At 33.6% G+C, this 23,413-nt stretch overlaps 1 protein-coding gene across 3 annotated transcripts in view; it reads right to left on the reverse strand.

Moving 5' to 3' along the window:
- LOC118192113 (very long chain fatty acid elongase 4-like) overlaps positions 1-23,413 on the reverse strand; it is an 88,067-nt gene that overhangs the window by 52,118 nt on the left and 12,536 nt on the right. For all 3 annotated transcript variants that reach the window (XM_085825293.1, XM_085825290.1, XM_085825291.1), the window contains exon 3: positions 9,765-9,861. In XM_085825293.1, the coding sequence (XP_085681419.1) occupies positions 9,765-9,861 (97 nt within the window). The remainder of the gene's footprint in view (positions 1-9,764; positions 9,862-23,413) is intronic.

A 23,413-nucleotide genomic window follows, 5' to 3' on the forward strand; every position in this document is an offset into this window, starting at 1 on the left:
CCAGGTTAGAATGAATTTCACGCATTGTAGCTCTTTCTCTTGCAGTCAGATTTGGTTTCAAAGTTTATTATTGAATTTCACATTATGAGTGATAAGATGCCTAATCATTTCTTTCTGTGAATCTGAAACTTTACTGAACTTGAAATCTTTTTCGATAGGAGCCAAAATCTTTGGAATCGAGGGTTTACAGGTTTGTGAGAAGTTAAAATTATATTTTAGAATTCTCTCTTGTTCCTCTGAAAGACTAACATTAGAAATATTAACTATTGGCTTGATGTTTACAATGGGAAGATTTTTTGAACTACTTGAACTGGAAGACTGTAAAAAAAGTTTTTCGAATTTAACTGCAAGGGTGTTTTTATGACGGTTAACTGCATTCTCCGTTCTAGACCAAGACTTTTGTTCAAGGGCCGTGAATTTTGGATATGATTTAGCGAGTTCCAGATGAGGCTTATAGAGTTCATGTTCAATTTTGGACAATTGTTGATGTGTATCCCTTATCATGGACCGAAGTAAGGCAAGCTTGCAAAACAGAATTCTTGAAACGCGACTCAAAGGTTTTTGATTAGATTTGATTTGAATAAAATTGGGGATCAATTTTTTACATTTACATTTAAGTAAAAAGTCAAGATGATTCAGGAATTTTTGCTGTTTCAGGCGTAATTTAGTGAAACGATTAACGGATGAAGGCATGATAAACAATGCAGAAAATCAAACTAAATTAACTGATAAAGTACACACAAAACAGCAGAAAAATCCCTCACTGAAATGAATAGAAAACAAAACGTTTGTAAGCAAAATGCATGAAATCAGACAAGCAAAGCACAATATCCAAATGTACAAAACATAAACATAACTTGAAAATTACAAAAAAGTACTCACCGAAACTCCTACAATCACAAAATGGCGGCCACACCACGTGCAAAAAAGAAAGCAAAATATAAGCCTGTTTGGGGCTTCTATAATTAAGACACAATTTGTGTCTTAATTATAGAAGCCCCAAACAAGTGTGGCCGCCATTTTGTGATTGTAGGAGTTTCGGTGAGTACTTTTTTGCAATTTTCAAGTTATGTTTATGTTTTGTACATTTGGATATTGTGCTTTGCTTGTCTGATTTCATGCATTTTGCTTACAAAACGTTTTGTTTTCTATTCATTTCAGTGAGGGATTTTTCTGCTGTTTTGTGTGTACTTTATCAGTTAATTTAGTTTGATTTTCTGCATTGTTTATCATGCCTTCATCCGTTAATCGTTTCACTAAATTACGCCTGAAACGGCAAAAATTCCTGAATCACCTTGACTTTTTACTTAAATGTAAATGTAAAAAATTGATCCCCAATTTTATTCAAATCAAATCTAATCAAAAACCTTTGAGTCGCGTTTCAAGAATTCTGTTTTGCAAGCTTGCCTTACTTCGGTCCATGATAAGGGATACACATCAACAATTGTCCAAAATTGAACATGAACTCTATAAGCTTCATCTGGAACTCGCTAAATCATATCCAAAATTCATGGCCCTTGAACAAAAGTCTTGGTCTAGAACGGAGAATGCAGTTAACCGTCATAAAAACACCCTTGCAGTTAAATTCGAAAAACTTCTTTTACAGTCTTCCAGTTCAAGTAGTTCAAAAAATCTTCCCATTGTAAACATCAAGCCAACAGTTAATATTTCTAATGTTAGTCTTTCAGAAGAACAAGAGAGAATTCTAAAATATAATTTTAACTTCTCACAAACCTGTAAACCCTCGATTCCAAAGATTTTGGCTCCTATCGAAAAAGCTTTCAAGTTCAGTAAAGTTTCAGATTCACAGAAAGAAATGATTAGGCATCTTATCGCTCATAATGTGAAATTCAATAATAAACCTTTGAAACCAAATCTGACTGCAAGAGAAAGAGCTACAATGCGCGAAATTCATTCTAACCTGGATATTATCATTTCAAAGGCCGACAAAGGTGGCCAGATAGTCATCATGGATAAGAACACTTACATCGATGGTGTCACTAAACTCTTAAACGAAGGACCATATAATCCGATCCCTAAAGATCCTTCACCTTCGGACTTGTCCAAAATAAAAACTGCGATCAAATCTTCGCAAATCATTTCAAGCAACTTAAAACATTGCCTTATCCCATCTGTTGCGAATTGTGCCAGATTATATGCTCTTCCCAAAATTCATAAAAGTGGTATTCCTTTCCGCGCTATTGTATCAAATTTAGGTACTGCCTCGTATCCATTAGCTAAATATTTAGTTTCTAGACTTTCCACTCTATTAGACAATAACATTTACACCATAAAAAATTCAATAGAGTTTGTAAAAAAGGTTAAAAACATTTCTCCTAGTAATTTACTCATGGTTTCTTTTGATGTAAAATCATTATTCACCAATGTCCCAGTGGAGGGCGCATTAAGATGTCTAGAAACCAGACTTCGCGAATTTCATTTCTCTTGCATCGAAATTGATGAGCTAATTTCTCTTACTCAACTCTGTTTGAATCAAACACATTTTGTTTTCCAAAATAAATATTACAAGCAAACTGAGGGATTAGCCATGGGAAGCCCGCTCAGTCCCATCCTGGCTGATATCTACATGCATTATTATGAATCAAAATTGTTTGAAACTTTAAACTTCCCGGCATGGTTCCGCTATGTAGACGATACTTTTACCCTGTTTGAAGGTAATAAAGATGATTTAAATAAAGTTCTTTCAACAATGAATTCTATTCTATTCTATGATCCTGCTATTCAGTTCACTTTTGAACTTGAGACTTGCAATTCTCTTCCGTTTCTCGACATTCTGGTCACACGTAACACATCCAACTTCAGTACTACAGTTTACCGTAAACCTTCATCGGTTTGCCTTCCACCACACTTTAAATCATGTCATCAGACTAAACAAAAGTTAGCTTCATTTTATTCCTATGTTTTCCGTGCTCTTCAAGTTTGCTCCTCCAAACTAGCCCTTGATGAAGAACTAAATTATTTAAAATCAATAGCTTTTGACAGGGGTTTTTCACCCAATATTATTAATCAAGCAGTTAAAAAATTCTCATCTCAACACACTAAAAGCCACACTCTTATTTTAAGAGATTATAAAAATTCTGTTGTCATTCCCTTCTTTCCATCAATTAGCTATAAAGTTGCACATATTTTGCAGATATTTAACTTTCGGGTTGTTTATACTCCCATCAATAAAATTCTGACTTCTATACTCAAGGACCCCATTCCGGATATGAATTCATGGGGTATTTATAGGAGTCCTTGCCAGTGTGGTTTAATTTACATTGGCCAAACTAAGAGAGCCTTAAAATTTTGCGTCAGAGAACATAAGGCATATGTTAGAAAAAAGGAAACACAGAAGTCTTCTATTGCTCAACATTGTTGGTCCGAAAATCACACTTTCAATTTTTCTGCTGCCAAAATTATTCAAAAAACATCTTCCATTGGAGAACTGGATTTTCTAGAGGCATTTCACATTCATAAAAATCTTTCTGTTCTAGTTAACGATCTTAATTCCAATCCAAATTTGCCTTCGGCTTTTAGAGAAATTATGTTTTAGTTCTGGTTTCGCCAACAGATGGCGCAACTTGCTTATTCTTGTCCAGGCTTTCTTATCTTATCTAATCATTATTTCCTATCTTGTTCATTTGCGGTTTTGCAGCTGAAGATGGTGGTTCGGTAAAACCATCGAAACTAGTCCTGTGAAAATTTTGTAAATATAACGCTGATTTTTGTTGTTTGACGTCTGAATTAGTAGATGAATATATCATATAGGGGAGGGGTCGGCAACCTGCGGCTCGCGAGCCACATGCAGCTCTTTAGTTCCATATGCAACTATAATTTATTTTATCAAAAAAAATAAAAAATAAAAAATAAGAAGAACTGAAGAAGAGCATTGAGAATTCAATCGGGATTGGACCCAGTCATTCGCTTTCATATGCAACTCAGATGGCCTTCCAACTTGTCTCATTTGCCATGAAAAACTCACACACAATAAGAAATCAAATTTAGGGAGACACTTCACTAAAAAACATACTCAGTTTGCTAGTAAATATCCAGCCGGCGAAGAACGAAAAAAAAAAGCTATCGACAAGCTTTAAAAACAAAAACAGCATTCAAGTTCCATGTTAAGTAACTGGACGCAATCCACAAGTAATGTTAAGCTGGCAAGCTTCGCGGTATCATTAGAAATTGCAAAAAAAAAAAAAAAAAAAAAAAAAAGCAAACCATTCACAGATGGTGAGTATGTCAAATATTGCTTCATATGTGCATCTGAAGAACTGTTTTGTGATTTTAAAAACAAACCAGAAATCTTGAAAAAAATCAAAGATTTGCCACTATCCACTAAAACAGTACAGGATAGAGCAGCTAAAATGTCTTCAAATGTAACATATTTGCAGGTGGAAGCTATTCAACTTTCTTCTGCCTTATCACTTGCTATAGATGAGTCTTGCGACACGGCACAAGTTACCCTTTTTGTCAGGTATATGCCTTCCCAAGACCCAAAAGAACTTATAGGATTGCTACCGCTCTCGGGACAAACTAGAGGGGAAGATATAGCGAATGCCGTGCAAAAATGCCTTGAAGACAATAAGATCAATTTAAATCAAATCGTTTCAATAGCAACTCAGGGAGCCAGAAGTATGACAGAAAAAAATAAAGGGGCAACAAAGATTCTTCAGACCAAAATAAACGACGAAATTCTTACGTTTCCCAGCATAATACACCAATAAGCGCTTTGTGGCCAAACATTTCCGGCAGAAATAGTTGAGATCATAAATTTGGTAATCAAGATTGTTAACAGCATCTTGTCAACAGCACTCTACCATCGTCAGTTTAAAGAATTCTTAAACGAAATGGAGACTCAGTATTCCGACCTCCTTCTTCACAATAAAGTGCAATGACTTTCCAAAGGAAAGGTGTTGAAACGTTCTGCTTTGCGCCTGAATGAAATAAATACATTCCTAAATGAAAAAGGCATTAATCACCTTGAATTACAGAACGATAAATGATTGCAAAAATTTTACTTTATGGTGGATGTCACAGCGAAATTAAATGAGCTGAATCTAAAACTGCAAGGAAAGGGAAACCCAGCCTATGTTTTGGTAGAAAAATTGTTTGTTTTGAAGAAAAATTCTTTTTGCAGAAGATATTCAGAGCGGTAAATTACTTCATTTTCAATTTCTAAAGCAATATCGCAATAAAACCAGTGCAATTGTTGACACGAATTACTTTAGCACAGTTATAAAAAAAAAATTAAAGATGAATTTGCTGACAGATTTGAGCAATTCAAAACTAACAAAACCACTCTAGCATTCATAGTAAATCCTCTCAACACAAATAGTAACAAAATCCACATTGAGCCATTTAGAATTGATATTGGATCTCTAGAAATGCAATTGATCGATTTAAAAAGTACAGCTTTGTGGAGTGGAAAATTTACAGAGATGAAAAGCAAGTTGGAAGAGTTGGAGGTCCAGAAATATATGTACGTAACGCAACAAAAGTGGACAGCTTTAAAAGAAATGCCGCAAGTTGAGGCACTTATATTCGATGCATGGAATAGTCTTCCAGATTGCTACAGTGAGGTGAAGAAGTTGGCATATGGAGTGCTGACTATCTTCGGATCGACATATTCCTGTAAGCAAGCATTATCTTGCATGAATATAATTAAAAGTACAGTAAGAAGCCAACTAACAAATAAAAATTTAGAGTCGTGTTTGAAACTTAAAACAAGAAGTTGTGAGTCAAATTTATTCAAACTTTCTAAAACCATGCAAAGCCAACATTCCCATTGAATTTGTTTGCTCAAATGTATGTTATTGGTTTTTTTATTTTAAGTACAAGTTACATTGTTTAGTAAAATTTAAATTTTCTACTTGAATAACCATGCAAAGCCATCGCTCCCATTGAATTTGTTTGCTCAATTGTTTGTTATTGAAGTACAAGTTAGTGTTGTAAGTAAATGTTTACTTAAATAATAAGTAATTATCTAATAATGCCCTATATATATTATCTAATTTGTTGTGAAAACACTATTAAAATATGAATAAATAGATACGTTTTATGAATAAATAGATGTTTTTTCTTATGAATAAATAGATAAGTTTTTAAGACACAATAACACGTGAATAAATACTAATTCAGAGAAGAGAGATAAAACCATCAAAACTAGTCCTGTGAAAATTTTGAAAATATAACGCTGATTTTTGTTGTTTGACTTCTGAATTAGATTAGTTTTTTTTTAATCAAAAAACTTTATTTATGTGAGTACTATTTATTGTTGGCAATAAAAAAAATTGTGGCTCTTTAAAAACTTAAATTTGTAAATTGTAATTTTTGACTCTTCCGACTCAAAAGGTTGCCGACCCGATATAGGCAGTTGAAAGCACATTTTTGTAAATGTGCTTTCAACATGATATATTCATCTACTGCCAGTGACTTGCATGAAAAAAACTCAAAATTACATTTATGCCAATTAAAATACATTTCTCTATAGTAAAAAAAAAAAAAAAAAACGTTCTACTCTTATGTATGTCCTCAGATGTATGGTGTCGCCAAATGTGGCGATATGCGTTCTGTGCTGGTTTTTGGTGTGATTGTGTGTTCTGCGATGGTTTTGGGCGCGATTTTGTTCTTATAACAACCCTTTTGACATTGAAACTTTATTTTGCTGCAGTGATTGGTTGATTTGGTGAGCATTTTGAAATGGTTTATGTTGCAATGAAAGATGTGGTGGCAAAATTTCAGTCGCATATTTTGGATTGTGTGCAAGGGAAATTTAGCATTAAAAGGTACGATGTTGAAGTTGTAAACGAGTCTTTTGTTCACGGGTTTGTTTTGTGGATTTTATTCATGAATATATGCTGGACTGGTATGCTCTGTCTCTCAGAAGATAGGGTGGAAGGTTAAAGTGGTGGATATAGATGAGTTTTGCTGATGTTTGAAATTGATATTTCTGCTGTTTGAAGAAGAATTCACAATGGAAAGTGCATTTTATTTTATTGTTGTTCTTATTTTGTAGACTGTTATGGTCATTGTTTTTTTGCTATGAATTTCTGTCATTACTTTTGTTTTTTTAGTTTATTTTGTTGATTTGTGCACGATGGCTAGATTGTGCAATTCGCTGATGTTTTTTTTAAGTTAAAACAGATCGCTGTATACATGGATTCTTTTTTAAATATTTTTGGTTAGAAACTTTACGTTTTTGCTTCAGATTTTTGGCATAAATTGTGTGTTAAAAACGTGGTTTTTTGCATGTGCCAAAATCACATTTTTGCAGACAAATTAGGCTTAAAGTTTGAAATGTACACAAAAAATTTAGATAGTAATATGGTGCCATGGAGTTTCTCACCAAAAAACGTTTGGTGAAAAATTTGTTGCCATCCAATGCCGTGTATTAGAGAAGTTCCAAAAAATTGATATGAGTGCCATGGATTTTACATCAAATCCTTTTGTTAAAATTTTTAAGATTTGATTTTGTTGTACTAAACCCCCAAACAAAAATTATTTAAAAAAATGATGATGTTATAATTCAGGCATTTTAAACAGATCTGATTCCTTTTAATGAATTTAAATTTAGTGGACTTATTTTATATTTTGCAAACAGTATAGGCTAAAAGTTTTTCAAAGCTATAAATTAAGTAATTTATTCAATAATTAGGGCAGCTAAAATGTTATATATCATCAGCATACAGAAACTATCAATTATTAATGATATTTTTATGAAATGAAAGGATGAAATTAAAATTTTATAATATTAAAAAAAAGCCTCGACGGCTATCTGCCTAAGGGAAGGGGGTGCTTTCATGGAGGACATTCTAGGGGAAACTAGCTCATATACACGTTACACATGGAAAAAAACCATGAAAACGGCCATACAGCCAGCTCGTTCATGGTATTCGAACCTCGGACCGAACTACCAGTGTTCAGCAACTGTACTGCTCGGCTGCCGGTGGGCTTATTTTGACAATGAACTATGTATTAAATATAACTAACAATGAAATAATTTTGAACATTAAAGTGGTAGAAAAATTTTACATACAATACAGAAAATATTAATCCTCGAACAGCCAACCAACCAAGCAAACTGACCACTCACTCACTCGCTCATGCACACACAATAAAAATATTAGTCTTCATATTTTTCAGAACACAAGCATCTATCTTGAAATATGAAAAGGCAATGGAAGTAGTATATATATTGGAAGAAAAACGTGAAGGTACAAATTGAGAAGGATCTTTTTGGAATAATAATTAAGAAAACACCTCTTTGTCTTCACCTTTTGGGGATAAAACTTAGCTGCTTGGGAAGATAAAGGTTGTGATTCTGAATTAATTAAATGTTAAAATTATGTAATGGTTATGCAAAGAATAAAGTATGCTGATGAACTATTGATTCAAAATCACAGAGGTGCATATTTTTTACCTTTTTAATTTGAAAATGAATTGTTCCTTTTACCTTCTCATAGACGAAAAATTGAAGGCTATCTATCATTTTTAAGATGAATGTAATATTTCTTAACAGAATCATTATCTTTTTTTTTTTTTTTTTTTTTTTTTTTTTTTTTTTTTTTAAGAGTGTTTAAATATGGTTCTCAAAAGACCAGTTACCTTATACAACGAACAGAAGCCTTTACAACTTGAAGAACTGCTTGAGCATCTCCTTTATCACTGATGAAATGACACATTAGACAGATAATGTGGAAATGCTCTATTTTAGATCAAAAGGTTCGTCTTTAGAGAATTGTGGAGCCATCAGTTTATATAAAATTAGGAACTTGAAAATGAAAAACTAATAAGGATGAAACTATAATTCCATTACAGTATTGTTTAAGATAAGTTATCAACATGAAGATGATAATATTTTTAATTTTTGTTATTTATTATAATTTAAGATCCATGACAGGCACGTAAAACTGTCTAATATCTGGTAATCTGGGAAAATTTTTGATAAACATTCCCTGAAGAATCATGAGTATCATTTAGACTATACAAAAACAAGAACCTGTTCAAACTGAACTGAAAACTGAAATTTCAATAGGACTAAAACCTGCATATGTTCAAAATTTATTTCCTACATTATTTTAAAATTATTTATTTCAAAATTTCATGATTTGCATTTGTCATACCTTAATATTTTAAAAAATGTTTACTGTTTTTAATGCCTTTTCTCTAAGAAGGTTTTCAGTCATTAAGCCTTTTTCTCTTTGAAGGAGAGGAACATGCAAGATAAAAAATATGTAAATCAAAATACTAACTTTAATAATCTGCAGTCATCTCTTAACTCTCTGCTTTAATTTGGGGATTTCACCTTTCTGTACTACAAACAGTATCTGCTTATAATAAATTTCTCTAAACTGCATCCTTTCAGAACTAGTCCGTGTCATATGATTTTTGAATAATGCTACTAACGCAGATAATGTTGCACACTAAAATTCAGATAATCAATCAAAACGAAATGAAAATCAATCTTTACCAAACTTTCACCTTAGGTATGCCACACTCACTGTCTACTTCCCATGCTAGCTAGTCACTGCCTTTCTTCATGTTAAAAAGTGTAAAAATTCTAGAACAGGCACTTATCGTGCCACTTTACCTGGATTGGGTGAAAAAAATGTCAACAAGAATAAATAGAAATATTACAATTGACCATCCTGCAAATATTCTGTTTACTGAAACTAAGTCTTTATGCAATCAACATCTGTCTTTAATACCTAAATCATTACACATACATAAATGCTCAATAAAATTGTACTTTTACTTACCAGAAAATGTGAGGGACCATTCATAATTTTTATACAAAGTAAAGATCTTCTTCAAAAATATTTCACTGAAATGATATTTTATTGATTCCATATCCATCTGAAATGGAATATTAGTATTAAAGTTTATATTATAAACATATAAACCTTCTAAGAATAAAATTCTGATTTACCCAATATCAGATCAAATGGTTATTTAACAGTTTAACATGTGTTGATACTGCTTATTATTACAAACAGAAAAGTGATATTCAGTATTCTCATTTTTCTGTACCACGCATAAATGTGTTTAATTGACAAATGGTAATTGTGACTGAATGCATAAAATTTAATAAATTAATGAGAAAGAAGGGGGAAAAGATATAAAATGAAAGTAAAAAATTATGATTAACAACTTAAACATAAAAGTTCAGCATAGAAATATTTAGATAGAAATAAATGACATAAAAATGAATTTTCTGTCTTATAGTAAAAGTGAATAATTAAAAGTTTTTTTAACACATCTGAATATACATTATGATGCTCATTTAATAACCTGGACTACTTATATCTTAATAAACAATTTTTTACTTATATTTGAATAACTGATATAGTTCTGTAATATAGATACTAATAAGTAAGATTCTTAAAAAGGATACAACATTAATAAAATTAAAACAAGTTTAGTGGTAACTGCAATTAGCTTCAATACAAGCTGAAGAAAACTCCACACCATTAAGCTCAAATTGGAAGAGAAACATGTTAATGTAAAAAATTACGCAAAAAGTAACCTTACGTTGGCACAGATTCTGAATAAAACTCGCCAACCATTCAAAATCTACATTAGCAAAAAAGCTTAAGGTTGCTTTTTTACCCAATTTTAAATCATGAAGAATCTCATTTATATTCAGGCAAGTAATTTGATGCATTAAGATTAGGAAAGATAAAAATCAAATTAAAGGCCTTTATAAATAAATAAATTATTTTCAAAATATTAATTCAAATTATTTTTTAATGATTTAAATTTACTTAGGCATAAATTCCTTACACATTTTATGAATTAAAAAAATATTTAGACTAGATTAGATTATTTCATTACAATAAAACATACTAAGGCTATCTATCTTCCAATGGCCAGATAGGCTTTTGTAGATAGTTTTCTAAAACCTCTATCACATTATATTTCCGCTACGTGGGACTGGACGTCAAAAGGGACATTTCTCAGAACCCGCACATTTCCAGGAAACCCACATAGATAGGTTACCATTGACACTTACTACAAAGACTTGAACACCAAACAGTAAGCGATTATCACTCAGATCACGTGATTCTTCAAAAACAGACCTGTCATTTGATTGGTTGATCTCTATGCGGTACAGAGCTCCAGCCTAAATATTTGTGGCCAGGTGTAAAAAAATCCCGCGTAGCCAGTACATTGTTTCCGTAGCTACGCGGGATTCTTTTTTTTTAGGAATCTCCCCATTTAAACAAGTGCTACCAGAATCTTGTTTCTCAGGAAAGTCCCATCTAGCAGGGACATTGCTAGATGTGATAACCTCTTAAGTAAAACTGTTCTGTGTTTATATCATACTTGAGGGAAACATAAAGAACCTTATACAGCCAGCCTCTTCACACATTTGGCGAGGATCTTAAAAGCACAACACCATAATATTAATCAGCAATACTTAGAAAAGCACTAAAAATTGGTATGTATACGTTAAGTGATGATATTATTTATCTCATGCCTCAGGCCAGGCGCATCAAATGAACATTTGCATGTGAACAAAATGGAAAATGGTGCTATAAGATTATTTTATGCTATAAGATTATTTTAGGAAAAATACCTTTATTTCTTATAACAAAAAAATTATTTTAATTACAAATGTTCGAAAAGGACACATAGAAGTGGTTTATTTGAACAAGTTTTACACAAATATTAAGTATAAATACTATTATTTTTTAATAAGTTACTATTAAATTTTTTTTTAAAAATACAAATAAAAAAGTTCATGTTTATTTTTTTAATAAAAAAATATTTACCTAAAAACAAAACATTATGAGTCACACATAACATTTAAAACTAAAATTATTTAACTATTGATAAAGAATAATTATGAGCATTTACCACGTATATATATATACTCCTGACATTAAAAAGGCAACAAAAAGAAGTGGCCAGAAAATTATGCAAATTTCACGGTAGACACATGTCACTGAGTTATGCAAATGATGAGAAATACGCAGCTCTCCAGTGCACGTTATATATAAGGGAAGATTATATTATTAAGAAGATATATGGGAAGGAACCTGCAGAATGTTAAATTTCTGTGCCATTATTTCTGCTAGGAAAATCAAAGTAGTTTTTTTTGGGGGGGAGGGGGTCTCAGAGCACATTTGTAATAGCAGAGAATGCCAGGCTGTCGTCAGCTGAGGCAGTTATGGCAGACGGACAATTTTATGAGAGGCATGGTGATCAGACTGACAAGGGCAGGTTGGCCTATATGGCAAATCTCAGCATCATGGTTTAGCATGCAACTGTGTATGATTTCAAGTTATCTTTAATTCAGGGCACTATGATGGCCCAACAATACATGGATGATGTGCTGTGGATGTGACACTCCCCTACCATCACAATGCCCTTTTTCAGCAGGATAACGCCCAATCACACACTGCTCGCATCAGCCAACGTACTCTGCAATGTGTACAGATGCTTCCGTGGCCACCATTTTCTCCTGATCTCTAACGAATCGAACACATTTGGGATGTGATTGGATGCCATTTACAGACCCTGCCACTGCTGCATTCAGAAGATGAACTGTGGCAAATGGTGGAAAGCTAACGGAGAGCCATTACTCAGGACACCATCTGTAGTCTCATTTACTCTGTACCTAGATGTGTTGCTTGTGGTATTGCTGTCCAACGTGGTCCTACAACCTACTGAGCCATCTACCTACTGTTCTTACAGTGTTAAGATGCATTTTTCAACGCTCTGATAGTAAGAAATTTAAATTTGTGTACAAAAACACATTTCTTGGCCAAGATTTACATTCCCTGAAAGCCCTTTGGAAGAGCTCTTCTCTGATACTGGTTCCATTCGGCTTCATACCACCTGTAAAATATTGTCATCTTTATTTTTCAATTTTGAGAAATCGACCATTAAACAATGCTCAATACATTGTAATAATGAAAGCAACATAGGTATGTGTCCTTATAAATATATTATGAGCTGGATTTAAAATTTTACTACTAATATTTATATTTATCTTAAAGAGGAATTTTTGCTTTTTCCAAAAATATAAGTTTCATCGCAGGATTCTCATAAATTGAAAAGTTATTCAACAAACTCTTAAAAAAAAAAAACTTCAAAATAATTTCATAGCTATTCAAATAACATTGAATTGCATTGTTTCAATTGAAATATAATGATACTGTAAATATCTGTATTTTATCTTTCTTAATTCTTGTAAAAGTTATGTTCCATATTATGAATTATTTTATATGATCCTGTAGAGAAAATTTTTCTCTATTATTTTATATCATTAATTATTTCATTCACTAAATAAATTTCTTTGAATTTTTAATATTATCTTTCAATTTCAAATTTTTAAAATGCTACTGATGCCAGTGCCTTTATAATAAATTTCACTTGAGCTCCTGCTCAAAAATAAATAAGCATTATAATATAATTTAACACTGCATATATCAACAATACTAAATGTTTAATTTTATTTAGATTTTTTTATCTCTTTTTGCCAACAGCAGTAACTAACTAAAGTTGTATATACAGGGTAATTATAATTAAAGTTTAAGTTTCAAAACGCTATAAAAAAAGAACCACTGATGAAAATGATGTGAAATTTGAAAGGAATGTTATTGAAGAAGGCGGAAAGCGTATGGCAGAAGAAAAAATTTAGTTTCAAAAGTTAGCAACAGATGGCGCTGTAAGCGGCAGAATCACGACGAGAAAAGAGAAATGATTCGTAAAACAACGGCTAAGATGGAAGTTACACATAAAAACGCATTGACAAATTAGAATTGTTGAATAATTTTATTTGCATGACTGTACATATCACATCGAAAGGGACGAATCGGTTTCAAGAGTTTTGCGGCGACATACCGCATAAGAACCATTCATCAAAGAAGTTCGGAACTGTAGCGAGACTGGCGCAAAACATGTTCAATATGGTGTCCACCGTTGTGTGCAACAAGTTGAAAGCGACAAACAGCATGTTCCACAACGGATCGCAGTGTCTCCGGGGTGTTGTTAAGAAAGTGTTGCGAAATGCGTGCCTTTAATTCCGCTAAATTTGCAATTGGAGCATGGAACACAACATCCTTCAGATATCCCTACAGCCAGAAATCACACGGAGTAAGATCAGGCGATCGGGACGGCCAGGCTGTAGGGAAATGACGGCTGATAATTCGAGCATTTCCGAAATGGTGCCTCAGCAGCTGCTTCACGGGATGTGCAATGTGCGGAGGAGCGCCATCTTGCATAAAAATGATTTCATCCACACATCCACGCCGTTGCAGAGCTGGAATCACGTGGTTGCGCAAAAGAGATGGATACCTTTGACCAGTGACGGTTGCGGTAACAGGACCGGAAGCACTCGTCTGCTCGAAAAAATATGGTTGTAGGATGAATGATGCCGTAAAGCCACAACATACCGTGACCTTTTCAGGATGAAGTGGTACGGGGTGCGTTGCCAGTGGATTTTCTGTTGCCCATATTCGACAATTCTGGGTATTCACGTATTCTGCCAGATGGAAATGGGCTTCATCTGTCCACAAAATTTTCCACGGCCATTCATTATCCACTTCCATGCGAGCCAGGAATTCTAACGCAAACGTCTCCCTAGCTGTCAGGTCAGACGGAAGAAACTCCTGCACATGGCCAATTTTGTACGGATAGCATTGCAGGATGTTTCGTACAATTTTCAGCACCGTGCTCGTAGGCCTGTCCAATGTTCGGGCAATTCCTCGTGCACTACACGGTTGCACACCACCGGCCGACCCTTCCTGTAATGCTGTGGCCACTTCTTCAACTACCGTCGAATGCACTCGCTTTCTCCCTCTTCCAGATTGCACATCAAACAAACCTGTCGTTTCGAATTTTTGCATCATTTTCTTTAGACCTATGACACTCATTGGACCAACGCCTTCTTTTATACCCTTCAGTGTCCTGAATTTTTGCAGAGCTACTCTTGCACAATCATCATTCTTGTAATACAGCTTTACCAGCAGACCGCGGTCCTGCAGTGAAACACCCATGGCGAACGTCTGAGACGCGAAATGAGGAACAGCCTGGTACCTGGCGGTTTTATAACACTGAAATTTAACTAAAATTTTAATTTACGTCTTCTTCCGCTTGCAGCGCCATCTGTTGCTAACTTTTGAAACTAATTTTTTTCTTCTGCCATACGCTTTCCGCTTTCTTCAATAACATTCCTTTCAAATTTGGCATCATTTTCATGAGTGGTTCTTTTTTTATAGCGTTTTGAAACATAAACTTTAATTATAATCACCCTGTATATATATAGTTTAAAAAAAATTTATCATCTTACATTAATTTACTTATTTCATAATATCTACTTTATATAAATGATTACACAATATTTTTCTAATTACAATTTTAATATCACATACATACTCTGTTAGAACTATTTATATCAAGTAACAAAATTCATAAGCTTTTCTCAATCGTCTTTATATCATGTCACAAAATATCTCAAGATCATTAAGTAGATCCTCTATAAATCATTCCAATTCAAGAAACTATTCTATCAAAACTTGAAGTGCTAGATTACAATTTTACTCTCACCATCGACCATGTCTTCAATGTCCACTGATCAGAATGACACCTTTCTCACCTTAAATCAGCATAATGAAAGAGCAATTAAAATACAAGATGCCTATAAAGAATGTAACAAACCATTGGAAAGTGACAATAAACTAAAGCATTAGTTTATTGTCACTTTCCAAAAGCATTTTATTCAATAAAATCAAAACAATAGTAAACTTTCTGAAAAACTGTCCCCTAGATATCAATACAACTGAATTTATTCAACTAAATCTTACTGACACAGCACATGGTTCAAGCCAAATACATTTAAATGACACATCCACCTCTCCAATCCACAATTGACCATCAAAACAAGTAGTTATGAATACAAGCTCTTATATATCACAAGATAATCAAGAATTTTGCTACTACTCAATCAATGAAAAAAGATCATTAAACCCATTCACAGACAATAATTATGCTCCAAATGCAAATAAAGAAAATTCCCGATCATTTTACGGAATTCCTATATAGAGCGAAGAAATCAACCAACAAACACACCTTAATGTAGACTTACCAGCTCACGATCTAAATTCTTCAATTGATTATACAAGTCTTTAATCTGGATTCGTGGGGACTTCGGCGATTCTGGATTATTGGTTTTTCCGGATTATAGATCATCAGTTTAAATCTGGTAAGGTGGCATGCAGAAATTATAAAATTAAAAATATGAAACCGTAATTTAAGAAATAAAGAGCAATTATGATCAAAATTCACAAAAAAGCTTAATATTTATTTGTTTACTTTATTAAACATTTCTTTAAACGCGCGCATGCGTAAAGCATACGTTACGCATAATCGAAATTAGAAAATTGCAATCAGAAAACTATTTGATGTGTATTCGTGATATTTATAATGACGAGGAATTTGATTTAAATCATATCAAAACGGAGTACATCGAGATGAAATACTACATTTAGTAAAAAATTATAAGCCGAATAAAATAAAAACATCTGTTCTGAAGATAAGGATAGTGCTGACAGATCAACTTCCAGTTCCTCGCGTGCCGCGTCGTCCCTCCCCCACCCCCCAGCAGAGCAGTGTGAAATTTATAAACATATTTCGGAAAGGTTAGAGAATCAAAGGATATGCCTTTATCCATTTTTTGCAGCAATTCCACTTTTTGTTTGATAGACATTGAAACATGCTTTCGCTTTGTAGATCTTTGGTAGCTCCAGAATTGGAAATTTTTTTTGAGATAATTGAAAGTAGTTCAAGCTTACTTTTATAAAATTGCTCTAATAGTCTGCAAAAAATAATAAGCCGGATCCAATAAGAAGATTAAGGAACAACGCAATCTGCAACATTAATTGAAATAGATAATTTTAGCTTAGCTTATACCGTCCGTTATACATTAAATGCACATGAGTAAACATATTATGCGCATGCGTAAAGGTATTATGCACATGTGTTGACGCATGCGCAGAAAGTTTGTAGCTTTGAGGTCCGGATTATAGATCATTCCGGATTAAAGACTTTTGACTGCAACAAACAGTACAGTCTCATATTATAACCCTTCGACCTTGAACTATTATTTATTCGGAGGCTGAAATTATAGCTAAAGAAATCTTTGATATGCATTTTACTTTTTAACATCAACTTAACGATTCCATTATTCAGTGAACAGTGTAATGTGTCTTAAATTGTTAAGTAATAGCCACGTTCCGTCAAAGTTCCGTGCCCATTTTTTTCCCAGCCGCACCGTCGACGGATACTCTACTGCAGCAAATTACATGGTGTTGCTGTTAGTGTGTTCATGAAAAAGACCGAAGAATGCATGGGAATCTTTTCCAAGTCCAGAAATTGTTATTGTTGACTTTCAGTTTAAAAATACCAGTGCTTCAATTCTGTTCAGAGGAAGACAGCCACACTAGGCTTATTTAGTACTCTCACTTTTATTTCTATCCTAACTACCATTCTTCAAGGGGTAGCACGGTTTAAATATTATTTTCCAATTAATCTCAATCTCGCTGCTAAAAGTGTCAACCATGTTTGTTTAGTAAGCGTGGCAATAAAGATAGCATTATACCTATTCAGTAACTTTTCTTCATTATTATGCACATAGGCATATTTAATTGACTTCTGTATAATCTTACCTTTATATTATGTTATATTCAGCAACTCTTTATTAGTATTTGTGCTTCTTTGCAAGTTATCTTTGTAAGAGTATAATTAATTGGAATTCTGTTAAAGTAGTTGTATTATTGTTTAACAAATAATTATCATAATGTGAATTTAGTACTTAGCTAACATTCAGTTTCTGCATCAGTTGAAAGCCTACCTTCACCCAAACTATCTTTTACGCATTATAACATTTTATTATTATATGCTAGTTGATTATTGAAATTTAAGAACAGTGTTATTTTATATAGCATATGCAATATATTCTAGTGTTGAAATAGCCTACAAAAGATTTCTTATTCAAATACTTTATAACAATGGAAAATCAAAGGGATTATTAATACCAGGTGCTTATAATTCCTTTTAAACATTAATTGACCTAAGCTCCCCAATTTTCTATTTCAAGTCTAGAGCCCCCAAATTTCCACAGTAGCTAACTTGTAGTTAGCTACTGTGGAACACAGTAGTTAACCACAGTAGTTAAGAATAGAATAATAATTGAATAATTGTTTGTAGTTAACCACTACTAATAGAATAATTGTTTGTAGTTAACCACAATAGCTTATGTTAATTTTATTAATAAACTTCCTTTTCTATCGCTTCTTAACTTCAACTTACCACTTACGGCCAGAACGTAGTTTTAGAATCACGTCTGAATACTAATGAGGAAGAGCAACACATAACCGTGAAGTTTTACTGATACATAGTCGCATGGACCTACGACCTAAGGTTCTACACCAATCAGAGTTATATGTCCATGTGATGGAAAAGAATCTACAATCCACCGCCAGTGGCATTCACTGAATCAATGATAGTAATATTACAATGCTAAATTGACAGTGTCATCTATACAATAATTGTTACATAATAATCTGTATGAAAATACATATACGATCAATTAATACTTACATTGTCCTGGATAGGATCTATGTTGTGGAGAGTGGAACTTATATATCAACCAGTTTTTAAACCTATGTCTTCTTCAATACATCATAACTTCATATTCTTATCATCTGAGGGAGAGAGATACCAGAGATTCTGGTTAGCACGGGTCCACCTTTTTAAGCCACTCTCTCTTAAGCTATTGTTATGCTCGGCCGTACATTAGGCCCTTGATAGCTTCGCAGCCAATTAGCGTTAAGGGGCCAACTCCGTTAGAATCTTGATAGCTTCGGCTATATCTCTTTAGTTAAGCTTAGTTTAGTTTAATTCTTAGTTTCTTCAGTTCAAGCCCAAGTTTTGGCTTTATTGTACAACTCCAAGAGAGAGTTCTGTTAAATCTTATTTGAATAATAAAGGGTTATTTTACCCTTTCATTTTGTTGTTTCCTATCACACAAACTCAAGCGATTATTCACTTATCAGTTCTTAAGATTCTTCACTTTCAACGTTAACTTCGGATTACACAGTGGAGAATCCTACAAACTTTATGCAAAAATGCAACTCCCATTTCCCTATCACCAGTGCAGGATTTACATATAAGCTACACAAGCTATAGTTTAGGGCCTCCAAAAAATTTTAAATATAGTATAAGACTTAAAAAGGGCCCCAGTTTTCAAATAGCTTAGAGCCTCATCAAGTTTAAATCCAGCCCTGCCTATCACTAATAGTTGCAGAGATTTTCCATTTTTAATTGTACGTAATTGCCTTTAATGTCTTTTTATTCTATTGGTGCTAAATGTTTATGCGATAACATATCACAACAACAACAAAACAAAAAAAAAATACTCTAAAGGACATCAGGAGTCCCAAATCCATGTCCATACCTAATAAGTACAGAAAATGCAACAAAAACACTCACTGCAATTCCGGACATTCCCGAGTTCAAAGATGTTGATTATTTAAAATTCTCTTAATTCTCTAATAATCGTCCAATAATATCAAACCATCTTCACACCGAAATGATTATTTGTAGATCCCACATATTTCAAAACGAATTCAGTCTAAATGCAATAGCAACATCAATTAATCGTCTAATGCCAAAATCTTGTTTTTTTTCCGACGAATCGGCAATGAAGAAGGAACTTAAATAAGCTGATCTTGGTTATTATATCCACCAAAAAATAATGTAGCGTACTGCTTTTGTTGTTTACTATTTGTTGTATCAAACTCCACTACACAGTCATCTTTCGCAACAGCATTTGGTTTAAATGGAGGAAAAAAAATAAATTGATTAGCCATGAAAGAAGTCAAATTCATTGAAAATCATTTACAATGTGCAAAGAAGTGGAAAGAAGATTAATTAATAAAACGGAAATCGATGAATTATTAGAAGGAAATATACAGTCTGAAAAAGAATGGTGGCAAACTATATTGCAATGAATATTAGCTTGTATGAAATAGCTAATTATACAAATTCTTCCTCTACGTGGTCATGTTGAAAATCTAGCGCTTCAAGACGGTACAAATGTCGAAAACTTATTATCTTTACTTAAACTTGTAGCTCTATTTGATCCACAGCTAGCCAATCTAAAAAATGTTATAGAAACGCCAAGAACTGTCATTTACAAATCCAAAATGAATTTATTCATCTTTTCGCATCCATAGTTCGAAATCAACTAATAAGCGACATCAAAAGAAATAAATATTACAGACTTTTATTTGATTCGACTCCTGATATTACTCATCGAGAACAAATGTTGCAAGTCTTTAGGTATGTAGATATTGATTTTACCAACAGAAAAGTTTCCATCAAAGAATCTTTTTTAAGATTTATTGAAATACATGCTAAAGATGCAGCCTCAATTGAAAATATAATTTTAGAAAAATTAAATTCCGTTTAGATTTCATTAACGAATTGTAGATCACAATGTTATGATAATGCTGCCGTGATGTCAGGTCGCACGTCTGGCATTCAACAAATAATTATGGAAAAAATAATAAAGCAATATTTGTAAATCGTGATAACCACTCATTAAATTTAGTCACTGCAGCTAAGCAAAATTCAATCGTTGTAACATTATCAGGTTCAATGTTTCTTCTAACCTTCTTCGGAAACATACAATGACCTGACTAGAACAGAGAGCTTACTAAAGCTATGTTCACTAATTGTAGTAAGTAGACAGGATACAGACGAAGGGTATACAAAACCCTTTATTTTTTTTCTTTATATACAATGACTTCCGTACTTCGGAATACAATGACCCTCCACTCGGGGTCTAACTTAAAAGATATCAAAATAAAACTAAACTCTAATTTAACTTTAGAATAAGATTGGCCTTATAATAACAGAAAGCGTATGTAGCACAGAGACTGTGAACACTACAATACGTTTAATTTATCAAGAGGATTAAAACCTCTGGCCTGGAAGGCAAAGTAGCAACTGCGTAACTTCTAAGGTAAGCGGCCTGCTTCGAACTCACGGCTTCCTCTCTTCTGCTTGGCAAAAAGGCCACACTTAAATACTTGGCGTTCGCCAGACAACTTTGCATAAACTCCTTCACGCTTATAATTCTGGCCGGAAGTAGAAAATAAGAAGTGATAGTAAAGATTTAAAATAAAATAAATGTTAGTAAAACTTAAGATCCTTACATACTTCCCGCCAGAGTTAATTAGTTTGAAACTGAGGTCTAAAACGACCTTGTTGAAAACTTTTAGCTCTAGAAACTAACGCGAGGCCAAACTTTTACAATCGTAACTTAGCTAGAAACTAGAAAATTTTAAAAGAAAGAAATTTGTTACAATAGCAGCTCCCGGAATATACAACAATCTTTTTTCTTTTTCATCTGTACTGCATCAAAACAGAAGCTTTATTCAATTCTGGTTCCTTCCAGAGATCTGGAAGGAAAACTAGTTTAATGAAATGTTACAGAATGACATTGCAAATAACATATAGAATATACTTTTCTTAACATTCTTATTTCATTCATGACTATTTTAATTATCTCTCCCCGTGCTCTCTGACATGTGTTGTAAAAACACCAAACACGAATGTGTTTCTGTCTATGTGTTCAACACTTCCTCCTACAATCAAAACACTAACGTGTTAAAATTCAACATACGAGACCTCTTAACACACCCTAATTTCAACTCTAGACCCTGAGGTACTATTCTGAAAGTGGCTAACTCTAAAGTGTAGCGTCAGAGAGCCTAACTACATCATTCAACCTTTAACACATATTCACCATGATTTAATCTTTACAGTCACACGAATAACAAATTTTTTAACACTACTTTCACTTTTACCATATCACGGTATTTCTAAACATTGAAAATAACAGTTCACATGTATACAAGAACATATCAAGATGCCGTTAATTTTACACATTTGAAAACATACATTAGTAGTACATTGTTAACTTCTATTCTTTTCAAAGCAAGAGCCAATTCTTTCTACATTGAAATAATACTACATTTCAAAAAGTCTTTCAGACTAAAACTTCTTTCTTGTTAGAATGTTTTAAATAAAATTTATACAATAACTTTTTACAATATTTAAGTCTTTACACAACGCTATTATACATCAACTTTAGTTTTACGCGCGAGTAATTGAAAAACATAATAAGAAAATCGGTCACAACTCATTTCTCGCCCTTTTGGCGATAAAGGTAGACCTCGCATGAGGTAAAACTTCTTGAAATCTGCCACTTGCAGTAAGAATGAAAGATTAACTTAAGTTTGTAAAGTAACATAAAATTTTACTTATCTTTGTAATATTCAGACATCCTTTTCTGGGCCCAGTCTTTAAAGGTGCTGCAGACCGTAGCTTGGTTGATCCTCCTTCTTGTACGGGCTCGCCCTTCAGTGCTTTCCTCTGGAAGCTTCCGTTTTTCACCACTACGGCCACCCTTGAACATCTTCCTTCTGTCCTCTGCTTGTGGTCTTGGCCGTTTGAAGGCAGCTGGTCTTGGTGGAACCGGGAAACTTCTGTCGTGATCCTGCTTGGACCTCGTTGTTGGCCGTTCAAATTTTTCTTGTACTTTTTCCTCCGCCGCTGATGGCCCTTCCGCAGTTCGGCGACTTTTGCTGCGGAGAGTTCTGTCGGATGAGTCAATCTTCCGTTTCACAGCCGGGTTATAGTTGCCGTCCTTTCTCCCGGTCTTTTCCACATACGTCGTCCTTCTCCCTTCTTCATTCTGGGGGTGTTCGTGAACTCTGTTTTTTGGACGGTGGAACGGCTTCTTTTTCTTTGTACCTTCAATTTTTCCGCGGGGCAATTTTCTTTTCACTTGCTTCTGTCTCTCATTGGCTTGCCCTTGTACTTGTCGTTTTCCCACCTCTGGAACTTGTACCTGCGGTGTCTGCCGTACCGGATCCTGCAAAAGATCTGAAAAGATTTGCATTTTATTACGGTCATAGAATGGTTTTATCTGGTCAATGTTTGCGGAACAGGTTTCACCATTTCTTGCCTTTAACACTACAACAGCGTGAGTTATTTTTTCTATAACATACGGTCCTTCAAAGCGTGGAAAAAATTTGGCAGTTTTATCTTCTGGTGCTGAAGAAAGTGAATGCTTAATTTTTAGTACTTCATCCCCTACTTTATAAGTTACTCCCCGTCGTTTCAAGTCATAATACAATTTTTGTTTTCTTTGTGCTACTTCCGTATTCTTTTTTGCTTCTTTTATTAGTTTTTCTATATCACCCATTTTAAATTCTGGGGCTCTTTGTTGCACATAAAATAATTTATCTAATGGTGTTATAAACTTTCTGCCTAGAAATAACTCAGCAGGAGTTTTGCCCGTTGTATCATGTTTTGCGGTCCTAAGGGC

Source organism: Stegodyphus dumicola, chromosome 10 (genome assembly GCF_044657685.1).
Source record: "Stegodyphus dumicola isolate Sdum_Otavi_A_Nest chromosome 10, ASM4465768v1".
In the NCBI taxonomy this organism is placed as follows: Eukaryota; Metazoa; Arthropoda; class Arachnida; order Araneae; family Eresidae; genus Stegodyphus; species Stegodyphus dumicola.